Source organism: Chrysochloris asiatica, unplaced genomic scaffold, assembly GCF_000296735.1.
Source record: "Chrysochloris asiatica unplaced genomic scaffold, ChrAsi1.0 scaffold00113, whole genome shotgun sequence".
Taxonomy (NCBI): Eukaryota; Metazoa; Chordata; class Mammalia; order Afrosoricida; family Chrysochloridae; genus Chrysochloris; species Chrysochloris asiatica.
In genome coordinates, this window is record NW_006408631.1 from 3,571,018 (window position 1) to 3,593,350 (window position 22,333).

Sequence of the window (22,333 nt, forward strand, 5' to 3'; positions counted from 1 at the left end):
ATGGGGTCAGTACAGTTCCTTGGAGTGTGGTGTCATTTATTTATGGTATGTTTAGTTGGCATCTGGTCATGTGGACTTCTGACTAGAATAATATTATTAAAATTTACTCAAAGTATTCATCAGTCATCATGGAACTAGTCTGGAAAAAAGGAACAACATGTGCTCTTTCAGATTAATAAAAATAAGTTTATACACCAGAGTTTCTTTCACCTGCAGCAAATTTAAATGCTGTTAATAAACAGTTTAGGAAAGCTTGTTGTCGTTACATGCCAGTGAGTCAGTTTCAACTCTTAGAGACCTTGTATAGGTTTCTGAGAAACTGTTTGTGGATTTGAACTGCTGACCTTATGGTTCACAGTCCAGTGCTTATCCTACAGCAACAAGATTTTCCTAAATAAATATTTAGCTTAAAAGGTGATGGAATCTTTGAAAAATTTAATTGAAATATGACATACTGACTTACAAGATTAGCTTCCTCGACCATTATTCACGTATCTGTAAGTTTGTTGTACTGTGGTGGCTTGTGTGTTGTTACGATGCTGAAAGTGATACCACCGGTGTTTTATATACTAGCAGGGCCACCCATGGCAGACAGGTTTCAGTATAGTATCTAGACTAAGAACAGACTAGGAAAAAGGAATAGTAATCCACTTCTGAGGGATTAGGCCCTGGAAAACTTATGAATTGCACCAAAACAGTGTCTAATATAGTGTCATAAGATGAACTCCTCAGCTTGGAAGGCACTCAAAATAAGACTGGGAAAGATCTGCCTCCTCAAGGTAGAGTCCATTTCAATGACATGGAGGAAGCAAACCTGTTGGGACCTTCTTATCCTGATGGGGCTCAACTCAAAGTGAGAAGAAACATCCCTTAATAATTAATTGGAACATGTAATGTGTAAAATATGATTGTAGGAAAATTGTTGTTGTTATGTGCCATGAATTGGTTCCCGCTCATGGAGACCCTAAGCACAACAGAACAAAACACTGTCTGGTCCAGCATCGACCTCACAATTGTTATGTTTCAGCCCATTATTGCTGCCATTGTTTCAATCCATCTTGACTGCTGTGTCCATGAACATTGATTTGTGGATCCAAGCTAAATGAAATTGACAGCTTCAATCTTTTTTCTGTTTATTATGATGTTATTGATTGGTCTAGTTGTGAGGATTTTCTTTTTCTTTACACTGAGGTGCAGTCCATATGGAAGACTGTAGTTTTGATTTTCATCAGTAAGTACTTCAAGTTCACCATGCTTATTCAGTCTTCATGCTGAGCAAATAAGCCATGAATCTGGAGTATCTGAAGAAGAATGTGGTGTCAGGATGGAAGAAGGCTAATTAATAACTTGTGATATACAGATGGCACCTTACTTGCTAAAAGCAAAGAGGAGGTCTAGAAGAATTTATTTGAAGATTAAGGATTATAGTTTTTAGTATGAATCATAACTCAATGTAAAGAAAACAAAAATCTTCAAAACTGGACCAATAATAAACAATGATAAGCAGATAAAATTTTGACGTTATCAAGAATTTCATTTTTCTTAGATTCATAATCCATGCTTATGGAAGCAGCTGTCAAGATATCAACCGATGTATTGCATCGGGGAAATCTGCTGCAAGAGACTTGGAAGTTTTAAAGAGTAAAGATGTCACTTCGAAGACTAAGATGCTCCTGGCACAAGCCATGGTATTTTTAGTCACATCATATGCATGTGAAAGCTGGAATAAGGAAGAATGAAGAATAATTGCTGCATTTGAATGAATTATGATGTTAGAGAAGAATATTGAAAGTACCATGGTCTGCCAGAAAAACAGTCTATCTTGGAAGAAGCATGACCCTAATGTTCCTTGGAAATGAGACTTTATTAGGGATTGATTTTCTTTTTAAATATCTTTGTCATCAGCAGAATTAAGTATTATGATGGTGGTGGTGGTGATGTGCCACGGAGTTGGTTCTGACTCATAGCGACCCTGTATAGGGTTTCTGAGGCTGTAAATCTTTATGGGAGCAGAAAGCCTTATCTTTCTTCCACAGAACTGCTGGTAGTTTTGAACTGCTGACCTTGAGGTTAGCAGCCCAATTCATACCTACTACGCTACCAGAGCTCCTTCAGTATTTATGTAGGAAACATTAATTTTGCATATATTATTTAGCTTGTGGCGAGTGACTTTTTTTGGCAATGGATTTGTATTGATGATTGATTGTACTTAATCCATTTTATTTCTTTCTGTAAAACATTTATCAGGAAGTTGATGGACTATTTTTCACTGATTAAAAATGAATAATGGAAAAGAAGACTGGGATCATGATCATGTTTTCAAAGGTCAAAGAGCTATGAATACACTGTGTTTGATCATGTAGTACTGTTTCAAGACTTGAAAAATCAGTGTCTGTCTTTTTAGTGTAGCGCAACATGGATTTTATTTTTCTTAAAAGGACACACATACCCCTTGGCAAAGCTGGAAACATAGGACCCATTTCAGGAGAGTTTTCATTATAATTGTATTTGTTATACAGACAAATGTGTTATTGTATGTGTTGCTATTTCAAATGTTTGTATGTGTTCCAGAGGAGAAGTTTATATAATCTCTAGTCCAGTAGACGAATGGATTTGCCCTGAGGCAAGGATAGGTTATGTACTTAGTTAGAGATAAAGCTGCCTCTCAAATTCAGTGCTCCAGATTCATGAATCTTCCATAATACCACACTACACTGTCTTCAAAACAAATTAATATATACCAAGAGTAAAACCAATAAAATAATTGGCCAATTGAAATCAAAAGTCCTATATTAATGCTCTGTTTTCTTTAGATGAATAATGTGACTGCAGACTGTTGTCTTGATATCATAAGGAAGTTTGAAGTTTCAGAAGAAAATAAGGCGAAAAATATTCTTGGCATAGAAGGTAAAGTATTAATATTCTTAATTTCTGAACTCATTCTACCACCTTCCAGTGTACATTTTATAAAAAGGAATTAAGAGATACCCCTGTACTTACAAATAATTCAAAAAACTTATAACACACATTTGTCTGCAAAGTACATGCCATTGATATTGCTTTCTCTTACTTTTACAATAATAGGGAACATTTTCTTGTCCAAGCAGGTCCACTTGATGCCACTATGTACGAGGGTAAGTCAAAAAAGTATTGCTACAAAACCACAGAAACCTTTATTAAATAGAAGTTCAAGCTATGAAGTTACTGTTTCTTAACATAGTCTACGTCTAGGTCTATACGCTTCTGAAGATGGTATTAACCATTTTTCTAACCATTCTCCAAAGGATTCTATGCTTTTCAATGTATACAGCAGTGTTTATATCCTCGAGGAACTCAAATCATGTTCCTTTTCATTATTTTTCAAGGTGTGGGAACAAAAAGAGTCTAAAGGGGAAAGATTAGGACCGTACGGTATATGGAGTAAAGTTTGTCAATGAAATTCTCATAGAATGGTCCTTGCTACCCTTGAAGAATGAGCAGGTGTATTGTCTTAATGGAAATAAATTTCTTGCCTTGTTTTCTTGGCCTTTTTCTTACCAATGCAGTTTTAATTTTATTAAAACTTCTTCATAATAACACCCAGTGATTATCTTGTGTCCGTCAAGAAAATGTGTCACTATGACTCCTTTGGAATCCTTAAAAACAGTCACCATAATCTGCTGAGTTGACCTCTCTGACTCGGTGTGATCTGGCCCCAGAGATCCCCTTGGAAGCCACTGTTTTGATTGGACTTTTCTTTTGAAAGCACCCTAACAAGATTAAGGCCAAGTTTGTTACTGAGAGAACTTATCTGCAGTCTTACACTGATCTCAGAGACATATTTAAGTACAATTTGGTTGGACTAAACTTGTGCATGTATGAATTGGAATCCTAATAACAATACTTTTTGACTTACTCTTGCATGGTGGGTGCCTTGGAAGATTTGGACTTTTCTAAAATTTCCTCTGTTTGGAAATAGCTTCAATCTGTTGATTTCATGAAGGGAAATTCAGTTATAAAATAAAAGATCTAAGAAACTAGTATCCTAAAAAATGGTTGGGTATTGTTGAGTTGATTTTTAACATAGGTCATAGTGACCCTATGTTACAGAGTAGAACTGTCCCACAGTTTTCTAGGCTGTATTCTTTACAGTTGAGCCCTGGTAATTTCGTGGATAAGAGCTTGACTGCTAACGAAAGGGTCTTTGGTTCGAGCACACCAGCCTCTCTGCAGGAGAAAGATGTGGTAATCTGTTTCAGTAAAGATGTATAGCCTTGTAAACCCTGGTGTGGTGCTATAGGATATGTACTGGCCTGCTAACTCTAAGGTCAGTGGTTCAAACCCACCAGATTCACCTTGAAAACCCTATACAGGGTTACGATGAGTCAGAACCAACTCATTGGAACTTAACAACAGCAACAAGAAAACTCTATAGGGCAGCTGTATCCTGTCCGATAGCATCACTCTGAGTTGAAATAACTTGATAGCAACAGATTTTTTTTTCTTTTTTTGCTTAATCTTTACAGAAGTAGACCACGAGATCTTTCTTCCATGGAACTGCTTAGGATCTTATGCATAAATAATATGGGCTGAGTGTAGATCTGTGTATTTATAAGTTATGTATATTTAAAATATGTAGGAAAACAAATTGCAGGTCTCCCAGGCAGAGCAAGGAGTCCTGGTAGTGTAGTGGATTACGAATTGGGCTGCTATCCACAAGGTCAGCAGTTCAAATCTACCATTTGCTCCTTAGGAGAAAGATGAGGCTTTCTGCTCCTGTAAAGATTTAAAGCCTCCAAAACCCTGTACAGGGTCACTATGAGTCAAAAAGGACTTGGTACACAACCACCACCAGCACCAGGCGGAGCAGAGCATCTTAAAGAAGGTCTACTGGTACCCAGCTGCCCAAATATCATCCAAAGCCATTGTTTATTTAACCATTTTTAATTGCTGGCCTCCTATTTTTATCTCCTCTCAGGTGGATAGGGGGTCATGATACCATGTATTTACTTCCTGTGGTAGAAGGTAATTAAGATGAACAGGAATAATTTAAAATCTTATATCACTAAAAACCATTCTAAAAACAACCAGAGAACATAAACAAACTAATTGGAGCCTTTTCTGTACTAAATGAACTTTTTCTATGGTGAAGTCCCCAAATACATCATTACACATGGTTCCTGAATTATGGACATAATGTTGGAAATGAAGAGCTTAAAGGATATTTACAGATATAATGTAACTACAGAATTCTTGAAGATATGAAACAATTTACCCTATTAATCAGTCTGCTTAGGTACTTGTGGGTCAAAATATATTTATTCATACATTAATGAATGCCTCTTATTCTAGGCATTATATTTTGAAAGACTGTAGGAAAAAATGACAGGGTTTTCTACATAATATTTAAGCACTCTTTCAAAGTTATAAAATGTGCTGGCCATTAGCAACATCTTCCCAAACGAATTTCATAGTCAAATTACCACAGCTTGAATTTAGGCTATGCCTGACTTTTGACCTGCTACCTCAGTGTCATTTTATAGTCACACTGGTGCTACTGTTTTCCAAATCAATGCACTAACCTACCACGTTGCTGAGTGATACAGTGTCCGTTTAATATAAATTTGATTTTAACACTGTATCGGTCCTTCATTAAGTCACATTGCATGATCCAACATTGAGTTCAGTTGCCACTGAATGACTTTGCAGGGAGTGCCCTTCTAGTACCCAATCAAGCCTTAGGTCAATTAATTTTTCTCAAGGCTATGTTTAAGCTACTTTTATCCAAAATAATATTTCAGTCTCTTAACACTTTTTGACCATAAGCAAATCTGTGGGTACTCTAGTTTTCCCGTGAAGCTGCCCTAAAGGTCAATACGATAATCAATATGAACATATTTTGACCTCTCTTGTTCGTGTTATAGTCAATTAAGCAAATATGCCTTGGAAACTTTAGTACTTGACTGTTTCTTTCATTTTTCCAAAGGCTTCACAAACTTCATGCGTAGTCCTGCTTGCGATGTATTTAACCCACTGCACCATGAAGTGTATCAGGACATGGATCAGCCTCTCTGCAACTACTACATTGCTTCCTCTCACAATACATACCTGACTGGAGACCAGCTCCTCTCTCAGTCCAAAGTGGATATGTATGCTCGGGTGCTACAAGAGGGCTGTCGGTGTGTGGAAGGTACGTGGCTTGTGTCTGATTGAGTACAATTGTGTACCAGTAAACATATCCTTTCATCAGGTCGTCAAATCTAGTTTAAGTAATGGAGAGCTCTAGACTCCATTCGCACGAATCAGAACATCTATTCTGCTCATAGACTAAAGACTAAGTATCCAGTCTGGTTGTGTACATGACAACTAGGAGGTTACTGGTAATCTTTGATGTGTAGTTTAGTGGCATGTGATTGGAAAGGTGGTGGTAGCTAACCTGCTGTGGGCTGGTGACTGGGTATCAGTCTACGGTGGTGGTGATGGTGGTGGTGTGCCACGGAGTTGGTTCATAGTGACCTGGTATAGGGTTTCTGAGGCTGTAAATCTTTATGGGAGCAGAAAGCTTCATCTTTTTCTCACAGAACTGCTGGTAGTTTCAAACGGCTGACCATGAGATTAGCAGTCTGATTCGTAACCACTATGTTACCAGGGCTCTTTATAATTCTACCTTAGAGGAAGGAATTATTGTAGAAGAACCACTTGATGAAATAGTTGGGGGCCGGTTTTCAGAGTGGGAAGAAAGGAAAATGAAGGTTTAGTTTTAGAGTGAAGGAAGGCAAGGAGAAAATGCTTCTTGCTTGATAACCCTTGTTTTCTCAGGGAAGGAGGACACAGCATCACCACCAAGTGTGAAGTGGGTAGAGGTTGGTTGTTGATGTTGTTGTTAAGTGCCTTCAAGTTGGTTCTGACTTAAAGCAACCCTATATAGAGTTTCCAAGGAGCAGCTGATGGGTTTGAACCACCATCCTTATGACTCAGACTGACCTTGAGTTCCAGTTGTGGGTTGTTGTTGTTATGTGCCATCAAGTCAGTTCCGACCCATAGCGACCCACTATAGAGTTTCCAACAAGCGACTAATGTGTTGGAACCATTGACCTTGCAGCCCTGTGCTTATCCTTCGGCACCATTTGGGGCTCAAAAACATCAGCAAATATTTGAAAAAAGCCATCAAGGAATGGGAAAGGTGTTGACAAAATAACCTGGGGCTGGTCAGTGAATTTAAAAATAAAACAGTCTGTAGTACTATAGATCTGCATGGTTTGGACCCCTCGCCCTTACCTCCTCCCCTCACATATCTTCTTAGTTGTAAGAGTAATGAAGTCAGACTATAGAATTAAACCTAGGCTCTGGATTTCTAGGATACTGTAGTGGGTTGAATGGTCACATCCAAATTCCTGAGATCTACAGATATCACCTTATTTGGAAAAGGGATTTTGCAGATATAATTAAGGATCTCGAAATAAGGTCATCCTAGATTATCTGGATGGATCCCAAATCCAGTGACAAGTGTCCTTATAAGAGGCAGAGGAAGGGAAGTCACAGGCAGAGAAGTGGGTGTGAAGACAGAGAAGAGATTGGAATGATATGACCACAAGCTAAGGAAACCAAAAAAGGTCGGTGGCCAAATGAAACTGGCAGAAATGTAGATTTTCCTCTGAAGCTGTAGAGGAAGTATAGCCCTGCCAGATTTTAGGTGTAGCCCCGAGAACTGTGAGGTAGTACATCCCTGGTGTTTTAAGGCACTAAATTTGCCATTATTTTTTACAGCAGTTGTAGGAAATGAATGCAGTTGTGTTAAATGTCTTTAAAATGTTGGGTTGAGCTCCTTTAAGTAACTGACAATGGAGATCATGTGAGGTGAGGAAGCGTCACAAAGTGGTTAAGAGCCTAGAAGATTCAAAGAAATAGAGAAATGCAGAATTGTCATTGGTAGGTGGGATTTTGGATGCAGTTACAGGTGATGACAATATTCAGGCAGTGTCACAGGAAAGTATGATTAAAATAGAGTGAAGGAAGATATTACTGACATTGAAGAGTTAAGAATAAAGGATTAAGTGAATTGTCTACGTGGACACTTAACTCATCAAAGATGATGGCAAGAGTTAGGTTGGAGTTAAAAACAATATACCAGCTACTCAAGTACAAAAAGAATGATTTGGAAAAAGCACTTGGATAAAGTGGGCTTTAAGGGAAGAACGTTTTTTTTTATGAATAAAGAAGAATTGTGTGAAAGCATCATTGTCGTTAAAGGGCGCCGAGTCAATTCTGACCCATAGCGACCTTGTATGGGATGCCGGTAAGGAGCAGTTGGTAAGCTTGAGCCACTGAACTTGCAGTTCAAATGGCTTGGCAGTCTGGTGCATTATCCCATAGCGCCACACCAGGACTCCTTGAAAGTATCATTAAGAGCCTATTATTAAGAACCTCTTGGTTCTTTCATTTCTACAAAAGAGCAACTGGAGAAAAGAAGTAGTGTCCTCCAAGTTAAGTTGGTGTTTAATAAGGAGGTTGAGGGAGAATCCCAAAAAGAGTTAGAACTTGAAAAGAAGTTTTTTTGTATATTGGGAATTCCATAGAGGACAGAGAATGGCTTTTTGGTGGGGGTGCACTGGGAGTTGGTGGGATAACAGGTTGTCTGACGGGGCGGCATGCGGTAGGATAAAGCAATATGGAGATGAGGTAAGATTGGTAACTAGATGGGGTGTTCTTTGTCAGATAGTTTCTGACTTGAAGAATTTTTGGCTTTAAAAATATAGTAATGTTCAAAAGGTAAATGATCATATTTTTTAAATGGGCAGGAATAAAAAGTATCTGCATACAGAGCCATTGTTGTTGTTGTTAAGTGCCGTCAGGTTGGTTCTGACCCATAGCAACCCTGTAGAGGATTTCCATTAGAAAACTACAAAATGAACTCTTGGGAAATTTATGTTTCAAGACACCAGTTGTTGTTTTTTTTTTTTGTGTGTGTAGATCTTTGAATAGCTGTATGCAAGTGAATAATGAAGATGCTTATAAAAGATTAACCTAAAGAAAAACCTTTCAAGCAGCAAAAGGTCTTGAGGTGACTTTCTGCTCTCAGTCATTATTCAACCATTTGTTCACTCAGCACTCAACATGTTTTACAGGTCTAGCATGCATAGAGATGTCCTGTGTACACAGCCTCATTGAATTCAGCCTGATGAATCCAATCATTTTAAATGGTGCCATGTTTTATTATTATTATTTTAAGTTTTTAAATTGTGAACTGAGTAATAGTTTACAAGGGAGAACGTTGGCTTTACACCATCTTTTCATTGCAATGATTACAATCTCCTCCACGCATCATCGTTCAACAGTATTTGCTTCCATTCCCTGTTCCCTGTTTTTTGCAGGGGGTGGGGAGGATGCATACAGAAACACTCAGGAATATATAATAATTTGAACAACCAAAGGGCACATTCTGCAAGGCTGGCTCCTGGCTGCCAGCACCCAGTCCTTCTCTTTCCATGAGTCCAGAGTCCTCAGCTGCTCCCTCTCTCCGTGTCTTCTTCTCTGCCTCCATCTCTGATGTTGCTGTTTCTCTGGATAGGGTCCCACACTCTCCTTGTGCTCTTCTCTCTTGATGGTCCTAGGGTCCTCTATTTTTGCACTGTAAGATTAACTACTCCCCCATTTTTGTTACAAAACTACCTGTACAGTTATAACAGTCGCAATTAGTCATGATAACAGTTACTCACTGTTGAATCATAAGAATCTTACCCTTATCTCTTTTCAACAGATCTGTCTAGACAAGATGAAAACTATTCAGTGGGGACTCTACCTTCCCCTGCACACTCTCAAATGAAACTCCTTCTTGAAAACTTGTAAGCCAGTCACTTTTGTGCCTTTATTGCCCCCTCATTTTAGGTAGCCAATGTCTAAGTTGCCCATCCCTATCTACCCTGTGTACAGAGGGGATAGCATTGATACTTGATGTGAAGACTTCTTTGGTATTTAGAGTTACTACATCCATAAGTATAGGTCAAGGTCATGAAATTGTAGCAACTTATACTTGTTTCCTTTATCAAAAATTGTTGTTTTTTAAAAAAATCTTTCTCTAGTCGAGTTCTGATTATCAAGCCATGGAAGCTAGGTCATATGGGTACTATCTGCAAGTTTGGGTGTTCTTGTGCGTCTCCCCTTACTTCATATCAGCTGATGCTTCACTCTCAGCTCTAGTTCTCTGTAGCTATGTCCTTGTCCATGGGCTCAGGAGTCCCCAGGTCTCTTACACTTTGGACCAAGCAGCCCTTCCTCTTCTCTCTCTCATCTCCAGGTCAGTGGGAGTCTATTAAATGTTGTTGTACTCAGCCCATTTCTTCATTGCTACCTTTCCCCCTTTTCCACTCACCAGTAGACCAACAAAAAATATGGAACGTTTTACTAATTTGCGTGTCATCCTTGCGCAGGGCCATGCTTATCTTCTCTGTATGGTTTCAATTTTAGTATATGTGCTGCTGAAGTGAGCCATGTTTTGAAGGCCAAATATAGAAATTTACTTTTAGTGACTTGATGAAGTGATAGCCAACTTTAGATAGTTTTGCACAGTTTCATGATTTCTGTCTTCCACACTTTCTTTTGTTGTTCCATCAGATACTAATATATATATATATATATATATATATTTTTTTTTTTTTTTTTTTTTTTTTTTTTTCGCTTACATGTTTACCCAAACCTGACCATGTTCCCATGATTAAGTATTTTAACCGAATCTAAATTTCTAATCCACTAGCTTTGTTTGGGGTAGTAAGAAGGAAAGCTGTGATGAAAAGAATTTTTAGTCTTAGCTTTCTCCGGGATCTTATAATTTTAATGTGGGCGCTTTTAGAAATTATATCGAATAGATGATATTGAGCACAGACTTTCTCTTGTTTCTTCTCCCTTCCTGTCTGCCAGTCACCAAAGTAATGCAAAGACATTGTTTGACTTACCATGTCCAAATGCAGCTGCTTAGTCCAGTTTGATATAGCTGAAAATATGCGCAGTCATGGCATACTTGTTAAGGACACACATTTCATGCGCTCTCAAATATTTCCCTCACCAGATTGCAGTGGCAAATTCTTCCCTATATTTGACTTGAAATTGCAGCTAATAGAAATGCAAAATTGGTTTGCACCACAAGGTTGGCTGTTATTTTATGATCATACAGTGACAACCGAGCTACTATTTCTGAAAGACTTTTTTGAAGAAGAAAATTACATTTTTTTGGAGACAGCTTTCTATTTGTTCTATTTCCTATTGGAAATTGCAGTTGTCATATTGTCTTGGAACATAATCTAGAAATCCACTATATAATACCTGCCCTTTCTGTGTGCCAGTCCAGGCTAAATGGTTTTCATATATAATCTCATTGAGTTTTTAAAAAATATCTCATTGTTGAGATTATACAGCTGGTAGTTCAACAGTTTCTGCCATGTGGAATTCATTGACATTGATATATTCTTGGAGTTATAATCATTCTCACCCTTCTTTTCTGAGTTGTTCCTCCCTCATTAAGAAAAACTCACTGCTCCTTAAGGCTCCTATCTAATATTTTGAGTTAACTGATGTCAATTTGATCCAATATTGATAGGTCTTAAAAGAGCATAGTCCTCAAGGGAGACACTTAATACAAGTAAACTATTTTGCGCTTTTAAGAATACTTCAGGTTATGTTTGATTTTTGATGTGTTTGGATTTGAATGCTATCTCTGTGTAAGTTGCACACCTGTAAAAGTTTAATTGACAAAATTTGTATGATAGATATATTTACAACAATGACAAAAACAAAACAAAATAAAACAGTAGCTGCTGAGGCTGCTTTTGTAAAACAAAACACTGCATGGGATTTGGTTCCTTGGTTTGGAGGCTTGGGGCTATGGCTTCATGGAGCATCCCAGCCAATTACTATAATAAAAGTGTTTTGTACTCTATTCTGCCTACTACTAGTTCTTGAACACTATCTGGAGTCTAAAAGCTTGCTAATGTCTAGCAAAGACACAGCAGTTGGAGCAACAGAAGAAGGAGTGTCATGAACAAGAGAAGAATATGGTGTGTGTGGCTAATTGTCTCCATGAACAACTGCCTCCTTTGAATCCAGAATTGGATGGTGCCCTGTTGTGATTATTGAATATTTTAATCAAAGATCTGAATCTCAGTCAAAAGGGGGGAAATGCACAATAGAATTCACATTTCCTCACAGACTCTTTCCTTGAGCTGTGAAGGTTGAATGAAGTCCTTAAACTGTTGCTCTGAGACGCTCTTTAAGCCTTAAACCAAAAATGTGCCCTGAAAGTCTTCTTAAAAACAAAAAATAGTTAAGTTTAACTAGTGTTAAGTGTCTGTCTTAAGCATTATGCTCATTTTAAGAACTATCTATATGACTTTAAAATTATAGCAACAACTTGAAGGATTAGATTGGAACTATAGAGTGCAGTGGATTTATGTTAATGCAGGAGGAACAAATGAAACAAGGAGGGGGTAAATAGTTGCACAATTCAAAGGCTATAATCAGTATCCCTGAATTGTACACACAGAAACTGTTGGATTGGTGAATGTATTGCTGTGTATGTTACCAACACTACAGTTGGAATGAAATTTAAAGAGATGGTCTCAGAGCAACACTTTCAGGGGTTCATGCAGCCTCCTTGGCCCCAGGAAGTCTGGAGTCTATGAGAATTTGAAATTCTGGTCGGCATTTTCCTTCCTTTGTTCAGGATTCCTCTATTGTCTCTTTGATAAAAATGTTTAGTAATGATAGCCAGGCAGCCTCTGGTTCTTCTTGTCTGGATGATACCTGGCTATCATTACTAGATGATGCCTGGCAAAGGAGGCAGTTGTTCAAGGAGACAATTATGTACATATTCCATAGCCTCCTCCCATTCCTGACTCTCTACTTCCCTATATTGCTTCAGGAAAATAGAGACCAATTATTGTACCTTGGATGACTACTTGCTAGCTTTTAAGACCTTAGACACTGTGCATTGAAATAGGAGACAAAACAGAAACACAAAACACTCTCTTAGACCAAACAACTGGGATTCGCATGAATCCATGACCTTAAACCTCCAAACTAAGAAACAAAATCCCGTTAAATTTTTGACTGTTTATAAAGCATCCTTGGCAACTATTCCTTCTTTGTGTGTCATTGTTGCAAATGTATCTATCACACAACTTTGACCAATTCAACTTTTTATAGTTTTACAGCTTATTGACAATAATCAGTTGTCCAACCTTATCTTCAAACAACATGATACCCTTAATCATCATTGTTCACATCTTCCTGTCTGCCTCCATCTCACCCGTGGTAACCATTCATAAACTATAAGCTCATTTAATTCTTAGAACAACACCAAGGGGAATGGGATAATCTCTACTTTAGAGGAAACTTCAATTCAGAGTTATAAGTGGCTCAAGTTCTCATAGTTACGGAGTTTGAAAGCAAGGTGGTCTGATTCCCTCTCTCCATTGTTCTCCAAGAAGCCTAGGTGCTCTTTGGAGGAACAAAGATGGAATGACTTGATTAGCTCAAAAAGGAACTCTGGTAGTGTAGTGGTTAAGAATCTGGCTGTGAACCTAAGGAGCTCTGGTAGTATGGTGGTTCCGAATCGGACTGCGAACCTTAAGGTCAGCGGTTCGAAACTACCAGCCGCTCCGCGGGAGAAAGATGAGGCTTTCTGCTCCCGTAAAGATTTACAGCCTCAGAAACCCTGTACAGGGTTGCTATGGGTTGGAACCTACTCAACGGCACTTAACAAAAACAACAACAAGAGAGGCTGAGTCAGGGCTCTATAAGGTAAATATAGGGAAGGGTGGAGTACTGGTATGGTGCTATGGGTTGAGCTGAATTGCGAAGTTGGTTTTCACTGCAAGGTCAGCAGTTTAAGCTTACCAGCTGCTTCTCAGAAACCCTATATAGGGTCGGGACTGACTTGACAACACTTAACAACAACAACGTCATAAAAAATGAAGTATACAGCATAGAGACAAGACTGGTTTTAAAGGAGGAATTTGATTGGTTAACATTTAGCCCTATCACCTGAATATTTAGACATTCCTGAAGACTTACAATTTGATGACATGATCTTTTTTTTTTTTTTTTAATGTTTTACTGTGAATTATATGATAGTTTACATGGGAGAACATTAGTTTTACATTCATTCTATCGTATATCGTTTCATTGCCATGGCTCCAATCCCCTCCATGCATCATCAACCAACCAAAGGGTATACACTGCAAGCCTGCCCCCTACACTAACCCTTCCCCTGCCCCCCCAGTCTTCAGCACACAGTCACTCTCCGTCTCTGGATCGAAAGTCCCCAGCTGCTTCATCACTCCACGTCATCATCTCTGCCTCCATCTCAGGCATCGCTGCTTCCCTGGGTAGTGTCCCGCTCTCGGCGCTTCTCCCTTGATGGTCCTAGGGACCTCCGCTCCTAGATTGTAAAGTTAATCACTCCCTTCCTTGCTATAAAACATCTACCTTTACATTTCCAACCCTCACAATCAGTCCTGATAACAATTATTCACTATTGTATCACAAGAGACCCATCTGCATTTCATTTCATCAGCTCTGCCTAGACAGATTGGATACTACTCACTGGAGATTCTGCCTTTCTCCAGGCCCCCTGGCTCTAGGTTCCCTCTTGAAGGTTTGAAGGCATTCACTTCTTGCCTTTGTAGTGCCCCCACCCCCCATTTTGGGTAGCCAATGTCCAAGTTGCCCATCCCTGTCTACTGTGTGTGGATGGGGTGGGAATGATTCTTGCTGTAAGGATTTGTTCCCTCTTTTGAGCTACTGCATACATAGGTATAGGTCAAGTTCATTAAATTGTATCAGATTACTCTTTTTTTCCTCTTCTTTCTTCTTCTGGTTGAGCTCTGATCATCCAGTCTTTGGAGCCAGGTCAAGTGGGTATTATCTGCAAGTGTGGGTGTTCTTGTGCATATGCCCACGCTTCACTCTCCACATTGTAGGGCCTAGCTTGCCACTTTATTGCTGTTTTTCCCTCACTTCCCCTTATCGGTGACGAGCATGGTCACCAATCAGAGCATGTATTCCCATTGAGTCTTATTCTTGGAAGGGGTTTTGCACAGAGGGAACCCGACCACTTGCCTTGATGTTTCCTGAGCAAGCAACTTGTTTGTTCTTGTAGTAACAGTCGGTCTGCCTCTATTCTTTTGTATTTTTCCTGTAGGTCTTTCTTTCAAGAAGTATCTTCTATTCTTCTAGTCACTCCAGGCTGGTCTACTCGTCCTTTCAAGTGGAAATTTACCATCTTTGGAGATCTGGATGTGGTTCAGGCTTCTATATATAGTCTTATGTATTGCAGAGGCTCCATAGAAAGCCTCCTTCACTGGGCACGTTGTAGCCCCATTTTAGGTATTCCAATCAGTTACATACAGAAGATAGATTTACAAGCTTTCTATGGTGATGTTTCTGACTATTCCTTTCTCTCCCCCTCCAGTGTTGACATGATCTTTTGTGGACTCTTTGCCTTGGTTTATGTTTGGAGCTTGGATGTGGAGACACTATGTATATCTGCTGTACTTTTTCTACTTTGGGTCTGGATGAAATTGTTTTTGTTTTTAAATAGCTGCAGCTACAGATTTTAATGACCCTGACTTGTGAAATTTAACATGTCAAAGATTGAAAGTATCAGATCCTTCAGCTATTTTTCTAAAGCAGCTTTTGCCAAGCTTAGCATTTAGAAAGGTCAAGTAATAATTCTGAACGGTTACTTCGTGGTATCATGACCTGAAGAATTGATCTATTTTCAATCTTCTATTTTGATAATGTTGTGTTTTCCATCTCTATTAAGCTAGCAGCCATAATGGCCTTTGATCGGGATCTATATGGAGTTTTGGGGAAGACTAATAAGTCTTTTCAGTGAGGGGGACTTGTCAGCAAAATAAATTGCTACTACTTCCTGTATGGCCTTTCGTTCACTTGAGTTCAGTGTGAGTTCGCTTGAGTTCCTTAGTAAATATGTATGTTCTGTTCAGGGGATTCTGACTTTCATTATGTAACAGATGTATCACTTTTATAATCGGTTTACAATTTTTCCTCTTATCCCCGGGGGTGCATCTTTGAATTCCATTATGAAAACTGTCATGTTAGCTGCTCAGCCTTCAAAATTAACTAGCAATTACAGAATACACTTTGGGGTACCCTAAAGCAGTCCTGGTGTGGCGCTGTGGGTTAATGCGCCAGACCGCAAAGCCATTTGAACTGCCAGGTCGATGGTCAAGTTCACGAGTTTCTCCTTGTAAACCCTATACAGGGTCACTATGGGTCAGAATCGATTCGACAGCACTTAACAACAACAACAAAAGGAGTGCTGATGATGATGTAGGATAAGCTCCGGTCTGCTAACCACAAGGTCGGCAGTTCAAACCCATCAGCTGCTCTGCAGGGAAGATTTGTAGCCTTGGAAACCCTATACAGGATCATGAGTCAGAACTGACTCAATGCAGTGAATGAGTGTGTGACATACGGCTCTGTGGAGGAACTGTGGGTTAGACATTGGGCTTCTAATTGCAAGATCAGCGGTTCAAATCCACCAGCCTCTCTCTGAGAGAAAAATGAGGCTGGCTGCTCCCATAAAGACTTTTACTGTTGTGGAAATCTTGTATAGGGTTGCTATGAGTTGGAATCAACTTTTTGACAGTGGGAATGTATGACATGAATCTCTAGTTGGAGGAAATGGTTAGGGTGGATGCTTGGTTGTTAACTTGAAGGTTCATCTAGAAGCACCTTGGAAGAAAGGTCTGGCAATCTACTTATGAAAAGTTCACCATTGAAAACCCTATAGAATAGCATTTGACTCTGACACACTTGGGATTGCCATGGGTTGGAGTCAACTCAATAGCAGCTAGTGACATAATTAGACTTAGAATCTTGGTTATTTTGTGGATACAGAAATTGTTTAGGAGATTATTAACTTGTCAATGTATCCTTTACAGTATTTACCTTTAGTCCTATATGAAGCTGGTCACACACACCATGTGTAAAGATGCTAATACTGTTTGTGAATGTTGAGATCCTAATGTAACAGACAAGTGGTGACATCAGAAGTAAAATGTAAACACGAGAACCTACTGTGTTGGACTGTGAGTTTCCAGACTGTTTCATCACTATTATCAAAAGAACACCTTTGTTCTTGCTTGCTTTCTTAATTTTTTTTTTTTAAAGAGCACTTTCATTCTTGACTGATGCAATTTTCAGAGTATTTTTGTGGACATGCTAATGAAATCAAACATGCCACTGTCTTTTCTATTCAATCATTTGTGAGGAACCCTGTTTATGCCTTTTGGGTACAAATGATTGAAATTATGTATTTTTGACACATCTGTACAATCTTTCAATGTTTATATTCAGAGACAAATCGTGTGAAGTACATGGAAAACCACCTGCCAGTTTGTTGCCCTGTGGTGGCTGTATGTTGCTGTGATGCTAGAAGACTAGTCTGAGCTTCCAGACTACGACAGACTCAGAAAAAGGAGAAGTGGACTAGTTGCCAATATTTAGGCAATAGAAATCTTATAAATAGTAGTGAAACACTGTCAGATAGCACCAGAATATTGAATATTAAAACATGATAAATAGCAGAAGAATATTGTCAAATATAATGCCAGAAGATGAGCCCCTCAGGTTGGAAGACACTCAAAACAAAACTGTGGAAGTGCTGCCTCATCAAAGTAGAGTTGACGGTGATGACGCGAATGGACTAAAGCCTTTGGGATTTTCAATTATTGAAGGGGCACAACTCAAAATGAGGAGAAACAGCTGTAAACATCCATTAATAATTGCAAAATGGAAAGTATGACCTATGAATCTAGGAAAATTGGAAGTTGTCAAAAATGAAATAGGATGCATAAATATTGATATCCTAGGCATTAGTGAATTTACACCCTCGGAAACCCTGTACAGGGTCGCTATGGGTCGGAACCGACTCGACGGCACTTAACAACAACAACAGGCATTAGTGAACTGAAATGGACTGCTATTGACCATTTTGAGTTTGACAATCACATGGTTTACTATGCTGGGTATAACAAATTGAGGAATGGCATCACAATCATCATCATAAAGAACATTTCAAGATCTATCTTGAAGTATAATACTGTAAGTGATAGGATCGTATCCAGATGCCTACAAGGAAGACCAGTTAATACCACTATTATTCAAATTTATGTACCAACTACTAAAGCCAGTGATTATGAAATTGAAGAATTCTACCAACTTCTTCAGTGTGAAATTTATCAAATATGCAATCAACTTGTATTGGTAATTATGGGTGATTGGAATGCAAAGGTTGAAAACAAAAAGAATCAGTCATTGGAAAATTGGAAAATATGGACTTAATGATAGAAATGATGCTAGTGATGGCATGATAGAATTTTGCAAGACCAATGACTTGTTCATTGCAAATACCTTCTTGTAAACAACATAGAAGACAACTATGCACATGGACCTCACCAGATTGAATACACAGAAATAAAATTGATAACATTTGTTGAGAGGGACAGTGGAAAAGATCTATGTCATCAACCAAAACAAGGCAACAGGCAGACTGTGGAACAGATCATCAACTGCTAATATTCAAGTTCAGGCTGAAGCTGAAGAAAATTAAAACAAGTCCACTAGAGCCAAAATTTGACCTTGAACGTATCCCACCTGAATTTAGAGATCATCTCAAGAACAGATTTGATGCATTAGCCACTAATGATTGAAGACCAGAAGAGTTATGGGTGTTATTAAGGATATCATACAGAAAGGAAGTAAAAGGTCATTAATAATAACAAATCTGGCAACACAAGAAAGAAAAGACCAAAATTTATGTCAGAAGAAACTCTGAAGCATGCTGTCCAGCATATAGATGATAAAGCAATTGCAAGAAATAAGGAAGTAAAGAGCTGAACAGAAAATTTAAAAGGGCAGCTTGAGACCACAAAGTCAAATATTATAATGAAATGTGCAAAGTTCTAGAGTTCGAAAACCAGACCTAAGACCAGAAAAAAAGGGAAAGATGCTCAGCACTACTCAAGCTGAAAGAACTGAGGAAAGAATTCAATCCTCGACTGAAGGATTCTTTGGTCAAAATATTGACTGATACAGAAAGCATCAAAAGAAGATGGAAGGAATACACAGAGTCACTGTACCAAAAAGAAATGGTTGATGTCCAGCCATTTCAAGTGGTAGTATATGATCAAGAGCCAATGAGACTTCTGGTTTGGGGTCAGGGAAAGCAGAGACAGACAGTGAAAACTCCTCTGCCAACCTCCCCCATAAGGAGACACTCAACAAGCTTACCAACAAAGCAACATACATCCATTTAAGCATTAAAAACTCACATAACTGTTGAAAAGTAACTGAGACAAATGAGCTGGAAACAGACACAGACTTTGCAGTAGACGAGCAGGCTCTGAATCTGCCTGAGAAGGAATTCAGAAGAATGACAGGGAAACAAATTCAAATGATCTGAAAAGGGGTGGAGGAAAATAAGGAAGAAGTCAGGAAAGTGCTACAGGAGCAATCAGACAAGCTAAATAAGGCATTGGAAACAATCCAAAATTTGCAAAAAGAAGTCTAGATGATTAATAATAAAATATCAGAAATGGACAATACACCGAAAGGGCAAAGGAGCAGAATGGAGGAGATGGAAGCTAGAACCAGCGAGCTGGAAGACAAATCTCTCAATACTGCTAAGATAGAAGACCAAGCAGAAAAAAGGATAAAAAAAAATCTGAAGAGAATCTAAGAGTCATGCTGGATAGCATGAAGAGGAATAACTTAAGAATTATTGGCATATCAGAATGGGAAGAATCACAGAAGAGTTAGTTGAAGAGCTTCTGGAAGAAAATTTTCCTAACATCTTGAAGAACAAGCAGATAAACATTCAAGAAGCTGAAAGAACCCAAGGAAGGATAGACCCCAAAAGAAATCACCGAGACATACCATAATCTAGCTCTCCAAAATCAAAGGTAAGGTGAGAATCCTAAAAGCAGCCAGGGAAAAGAAGTGTTACTTAAAAAGGGAAGCAAATCAGATTAAACTCTGACTTCTCAGCAGAAACCATGCAGGCAAGAAGGCAATGGGGAGACATATATAAAACCCTAAAAGAAAACAAACTGCCAAATAAGAATCATCCATCCAGCAAAACTGTCAATCAAATACGATGGTGCAATCAAAACATTCCAGAATAAAAAGATGCTAAGAGATTTTGTTAAAGCCAATCCAGCACTTCAAAACATCCTAAAGGGAGTCCTTTAGAAGGAAAACCAGCAAGAACAGACAACAACCAGAGATTGATAGACATGGCAACTCCACCTGGAACTCGGTCGATGAATAGCAGAGTTCAGAACAGAACAAAATTACAGCAATGAATTCAGAGGACCTGTGAGGCCAGCCAAAGATCAAAATATTAACAATGTCAAAGAAGGGAAAAGTATAGAACAGTGATCCAGGTGGTGAGGAGGTCTAGTAGATGACAGGATATAATAGACTGTTTTAAATGCAGAAAAAAGTTAATAGAATATAAGGTAACATCAAAGAAAATTAATACTTCACAATTTACCATGAAAATGAAGATCCAAGCAGAACAAGGAAATGTTAAAACAAAGAAGAAACTGACAAAAAATAGCACAAAAAACATGAACGCAACACAAGCAGGCATGCAGAACAAAGGAACAAATAGCGCCACAAAAAATGAACATAATGACAGCAGTTAATGTATACCTGTCGATAGTTACACTGAATGTCAATGGATTAAATGCACCCATGAAGAGACAGAGAGTGGCTAAATGGATAAGGAAACAAGACCCTTCAATATGCTGCCTGCAAAAGACACACCTTACTCACAAAGGCAAAAACAGACTAAAACTTAAAGGATAGAAAAAATATATACCAAGCTAGCAGCAATAAAAAACAAGCAGATATGCACTTTAGATCCAGAGAGGGAGAGTGACTGTGTGCTGAAGACTTGGGGTGGGGGGGTGGGGTAGTGTAGGGAGTAGGCTTGCAGTGTATACCCTTTGGTTGGTTGATAATGCATGGATGGGGATTGATTGTAACCATGGCAATGAAACGATATATGATAGTATGAATGCAAAACTAATGTTCTTCCATGTAAACTATCATATAATTCACATTAAACATTAAAAAACAACAACAACAAAAAAAAAACAAGCAGAAGTGGCAATATTAATCTCTGATAAAATAAATTTTAAGGCAAAAAACCACCATAAGAGATAAAGAAGGACACTATCTCATGATTAAAGGGTCAATTGAGCAAGATGACATAACCATAATTAACATCTACACTCCAAATGAAAGCGTACCAAGATATATAAAGCAAACTTACTAGAATTGAAGAAAGAAATAGATAAATCTACAATTATAGTGGGAGATTTTAATATACCAGTTTTGAAAAGGGATAGAACAACCAGAAAGAAACTCTACAAAGCTACAGAGGAACTAAACAGCACAACCAATGAACTTGACATTCAACCCAACAACAGTACAATATACATTCTTTTCCAGTGCACATGGAACATTCTTCAGAATTGACCATGTGTTAGGTCACAAAGCAAGACTCCATAAATTTACAAACATTAAAATACTACAAAGCATCTTTTCAGACCACAATGTCATAAAATTAGAAATCAAAAATAAGAAGACCAAGGAAATAAAGTTTAATACATAGAGACTGAATAACACCCTGCTGAATAGCAACTGAATAATAGAAGAAATTAAATGTAAATTCATAAAGTTCCTAGAAACAAATGAGAATGAAAACACACCATACCAAAATCTTTGGGACATGGAGACAGTGGTACTGAGAAGACAATTTATTGTGATAAATATGCACATCCAAAAAGAAGAAAGAATGAAAAATTAACACATTACCACAACATCTCCAGCAACTAGAAACAGACCGACAGAGGGAACCTACAGCCACCAAAAGAAAAGAAATAATAAAGATCAGAGCAGAAATAAATGAGATTGAAAACAGAAAAACTATAGAAAGAATCAACTAGACAAGAAGCACTTTCTTTGAAAGGATTAATAAAATTGACAAACCATTGGCAAACCTAAGAAAAGAAAAGAGGGAGAAGATACAAATAACACGCATTAGAAACTACATGGGTGATGTCACAATGGAACCAAAGGAAACCAAAAGGATAATAACAGAACACTATGAAACAGAACACCAAATCTGAAAACTTAGAAGAGATGGATACATTTTCAGAAAAACACAACCTGCCTAAAGTCACACAGAGTAAAGTAGAATACTTGAACAGACCTATAACAGTAGAAGAAATTGATCAGATCATCAAAAAACTCCCAACCAAAA

The 22,333-nt window shown here is 38.3% G+C and overlaps 1 protein-coding gene across 3 annotated transcripts in view; it reads left to right on the plus strand.

Moving 5' to 3' along the window:
• Positions 1-22,333, plus strand: part of PLCH1 (phospholipase C, eta 1) — a 238,126-nt gene that overhangs the window by 118,776 nt on the left and 97,017 nt on the right. For all 3 annotated transcript variants that reach the window (XM_006867956.1, XM_006867954.1, XM_006867955.1), the window contains 2 exons: positions 2,814-2,907; positions 5,966-6,169. In XM_006867956.1, the coding sequence (XP_006868018.1) occupies positions 2,814-2,907; positions 5,966-6,169 (298 nt within the window). The remainder of the gene's footprint in view (positions 1-2,813; positions 2,908-5,965; positions 6,170-22,333) is intronic.